A 4,029-nucleotide genomic window follows, 5' to 3' on the forward strand; every position below is an offset into this window, starting at 1 on the left:
AGACTGGTTAGACTGGTCAGACTGGTTAGACTGGTCAGACTGGTCAGACTGGTTAGACTGGTCAGACTGGTTAGACTGGTTAGACTGGTCAGACTGGTCAGACTGGTTAGACTGGTTAGACTGGTTGGAGAGGTCAGACTGGTCAGACTGGTTGGAGAGGTCAGACTGGTCAGGCTGGTCAGACTGGTTGGAGAGGTCAGACTGGTCAGACTGGTCAGGCTGGTCAGACTGGTTGGAGAGGTCAGACTGGTCAGAATGGTTAGACTGGTTAGACTGGTCAGACTGGTTAGACTGGTCAGACTGGTCAGACTGGTTAGACTGGTCAGACTGGTCAGACTGGTTGGACTGGTTAGACTGGTCAGACTGGTCAGACTGGTTAGACTGGTTAGACTGGTTGGAGAGGTCAGACTGGTCAGACTGGTTGGAGAGGTCAGACTGGTCAGGCTGGTCAGACTGGTTGGAGAGGTCAGACTGGTCAGACTGGTCAGGCTGGTCAGACTGGTTGGAGAGGTCAGACTGGTCAGAATGGTTAGACTGGTTAGACTGGACACACTGGTCAGACTGGTTAGACTGGTCAGACTGGTCAGACTGGTTAGACTGGTTAGACTGGTTAGACTGGTTGGAGAGGTCAGACTGGTCAGACTGGTCAGACTGGTTAGACTGGTTGGAGAGGTCAGACTGGTCAGACTGGTCAGGCTGGTCAGACTGGTTGGAGAGGTCAGACTGGTCAGACTGGTTAGACTGGTTAGACTGGACACACTGGTCAGACTGGTTAGACTGGTCAGAGTGGTCAGACTGGTTGGAGAGGTCAGACTGGTCGGACTGGTCGGACTGGTCAGACCGGTCGGACTGGTCAGACTGGTCAGACTGGTCAGACTGGTTAGACTGGTCAGACTGGTCAGACTGGTTGGAGAGGTCAGACTGGTCAGACTGATTAGACTGGTCAGACTGGTTAGACTGGTCAGACTGGTTGGAGAGGTAAGACTGGTCGGACTGGTCAGACTGGTCGGACTGGTCAGACTGGTTAGACTGATCAGACTGGTCAGACTGGTTAGATAGGTTAGACTGGTCAGACTGGTCAGACTAGTCAGACTGGTCAGACTGGTCAGACTGGTTAGACAGGTCAGACTGGTTAGACTAGTCAGACTGGTCAGACAGGTCAGACTGGTCAGACTGGTTAGACTAGTCAGACTGGTTAGACAGGTTAGACTGGTTAGACAGGTTAGACTGGTCAGACTGGTCAGACTGACATTCTTAGTGTAGTGGGCCAGTCTTAGTGTACTGGGCCAGTCTTAGTGTAGAGGGCCATTCTTAGTGTAGTGGGCCAGTCTTAGTGTAGTGGGCCATTCTTAGTGTAGTGGGCCAGTCTTAGTGTACTGGGCCAGTCTTAGTGTCGAGGGCCAGTCTTAGTGTAGTGGGCCATTCTTAGTGTAGTGGGCCAGTCTTAGTGTAGTGGGCCAGTCTTAGTGTAGTGGGCCATTCTTAGTGTACTGGGCCAGTCTTAGTGTAGAGGGCCAGTCTTAGTGTAGTGGGCCAGTCTTAGTGTAGTGGGCCAGTCTTAGTGTAGTGGGCCAGTCTTAGTGTAGTGGGCCAGTCTTAGTGTAGTGGGCCAGTCTTAGTGTAGTGGGCCATTCTTAGTGTAGTGGGCCAGTCTTTGTGTAGTGGGCCATTCTTAGTGTACTGGGCCAGTCTTAGTGTAGTGGGCCAGTCTTAGTGTAGTGGGCCATTCTTAGTGTACTGGGCCAGTCTTAGTGTAGTGGGCCAGTCTTAGTGTAGTGGGCAAGTCTTAGTGTAGTGGGCCAGTCTTAGTGTAGTGGGCCATGCCAAAGACTTCCTCTCTTCTGTCCTTCATAGAGGAAGTGACATCAGCAGTGGGCTAACGTAGCATTAGGAGGAAACTTATATAAACTTCTCTGTACTCTGTCAGCGCATTATAAATAACAGTATTTTTGTTACACTGAATAGGTAGTAGTATCCTTGGTTACCTCTGTTGAGTGTGGCTGAGCTGTTGATGTCTCCTGTCATAAAGGATGACTCCTGTTTCCTCACTGTATCGTTCCACATCCTCCTGATACGACTCTGATGGAGGGATGAATGGGGGAGGGAGGGTGAGAAGGAGGGAGGAGAGGGAAGGAGAGAAGGAAGGGGGAGGGAGGGAAGAGGGGAGGAGAGGGAGGGAGAGATGGAAGAGGGAGAGAGGGAAGAGGGGAGGAAAGGAGAGGGAGGGAGAGAAGGAAGAGGGAGAGAGGGAAGAGGGGAGGAAAGGAGAGGGAGGGAGAGAAGGAAGAGGGGAGGAGAGGAGAGGGAGGGAGAGAAGGAAGGGGGAGGGAGGGAAGAGGGGAGGAGAGGAGAGGGAGGGATAGAAGGAAGGGAGATGAAAGGAAGGAGAGAGGAGAGGAGAGGGAGGGAGAGAAGGAAGGGGAGGTAGAGAAGGAAGGGGGAGGGAGGGAAGAGGGGAGGAGAGGAGAGGGAGGGAGAGAAGGAAGGGGGATGAAGGGAAGGAGAGAAGGAGAGGAGAGGGAGGGAGAGAAGGAAGGGGAGGGAGAGAAGGAAGGGGGATGAAGGGAAGGAGAGAAGGAGAGGAGAGGGAGAGAAGGAAGGGGAGGTAGAGAAGGAAGGGGGATGAAGGGAAGGAGAGAAGGAGAGGAGAGGGAGGGAGAGAAGGAAGGGGAGGGAGAGAAGGAAGGGGGATGAAGGGAAGGAGAGAAGGAGAGGAGAGGGAGGGAGAGAAGGAAGGGGAGGTAGAGAAGGAAGGGGGATGAAGGGAAGGAGAGAAGGAGAGGAGAGGGAGGGAGAGAAGGAAGTGGGAGAAGAGAAGAGGGAGAGAGAGAAGGAAGGAAGGGGAGGTAGAGAGAGAGAGATAGGGATAAAAGGTGACTTTCCAAGATAACTTTCCAAGACTTCTAGAATCAGAAGTCAGAGTTAAAGCTGAATCGGATTGTACTGTAGGTTAGTCCAACAGGTGTGCTGGACCTGGTCTCACCTGGGAGTCTTCTGTGGAGTAGCGTCCAGGTGTACAGGCAGGCAAGATGACCTGCGACCCCGTGGAGTATCGTCCTGGGGTTCGAGACGTGGTGTGGTTCTTTCCAGAGGACGAGATGGAGGTCTCTACACTCTTACCACTACAGCAATGGGAAACGCAAAACACTTCCCATACTCCTTACGCACCTGGAGAGGGGAAGACAAGGACACACAGCTGTGTTATGGAGGGAAACAGGTGTGTTAGGAAGGATACAGGTGTGTTAGGAAGGATACAAGTATGTTAGGAGGATACATGTATGTTAGGAAGGATACAGGTGTGTTAGGAAGGATACAGGTATGTTAGGAAGGATACAAGTATGTTAGGAAGGATACAGGTATGTTAGGAAGGATACAGGTGTGTTATGGAAGGATACAGGTTGTGTTAGGAAGGATACAGGTGTGTTATGGAAGGATACAGGTGTGTTAGGAAGGATACAGGTGTTAGGAAGGATACAGCTGTGTTATGGAAGGGAACAGGTGTGTTATGGAAGGATACAGGTGTGTTATGGAAGGATACAGGTGTGTTATGGAAGGAACAGGTGTGTTATGGAAGGATACAGGTGTTAGGAAGGATACAGCTGTGTTATGGAAGGGAACAGGTGTGTTATGGAAGGATACAGGTGTGTTATGGAAGGATACAGGTGTGTTATGGAAGGGAACAGGTGTGTTATGGAAGGATACAGGTGTGTTATGGAAGGGAACAGGGTGTGTTATGGAAGGATACAGGTGTGTATGGAAGGATACAGGTATGTTAGGAAGGATACAAGTATGTTAGGAAGGATACAGGTGTGTTATGGAACGATACAGGTGTGTTAGGAAGGATACAGGTGTGTATGGAAGGATACAGGTGTGTTATGGAGGGAAACAGGTATGTTAGGAAGGATACAAGTATGTTAGGAAGGATACAAGTATGTCAGGAAGGATACAGGTGTGTTAGGAAGGATACAGGTGTGTTAGGAAGGATACAGGTGTGTTATGGAGGGAAACAGGTGTGTTACGAAGGATACA

General features: G+C 50.9%; 1 protein-coding gene across 1 annotated transcript in view; it reads right to left on the reverse strand.

Moving 5' to 3' along the window:
- Window positions 1–3,131, reverse strand: part of LOC116360541 (adhesion G protein-coupled receptor L3-like) — a 7,891-nt gene extending 4,760 nt beyond the window's left edge. The window contains exons 1-2 of the mRNA XM_031815254.1: window positions 2,984–3,131; window positions 1,986–2,079 (exon numbers count right to left, since the gene is read on the reverse strand). Of these exons, the coding sequence (XP_031671114.1) occupies window positions 1,986–2,064 (79 nt within the window). The 5' untranslated portion in view covers window positions 2,065–2,079; window positions 2,984–3,131. The remainder of the gene's footprint in view (window positions 1–1,985; window positions 2,080–2,983) is intronic.
- Window positions 3,132–4,029: the final 898 nt, after the last annotated feature.

The sequence above is a fragment of the Oncorhynchus kisutch genome, unplaced genomic scaffold, assembly GCF_002021735.2.
Source record: "Oncorhynchus kisutch isolate 150728-3 unplaced genomic scaffold, Okis_V2 Okis09a-Okis19a_hom, whole genome shotgun sequence".
NCBI lineage: Eukaryota > Metazoa > Chordata > Actinopteri > Salmoniformes > Salmonidae > Oncorhynchus > Oncorhynchus kisutch.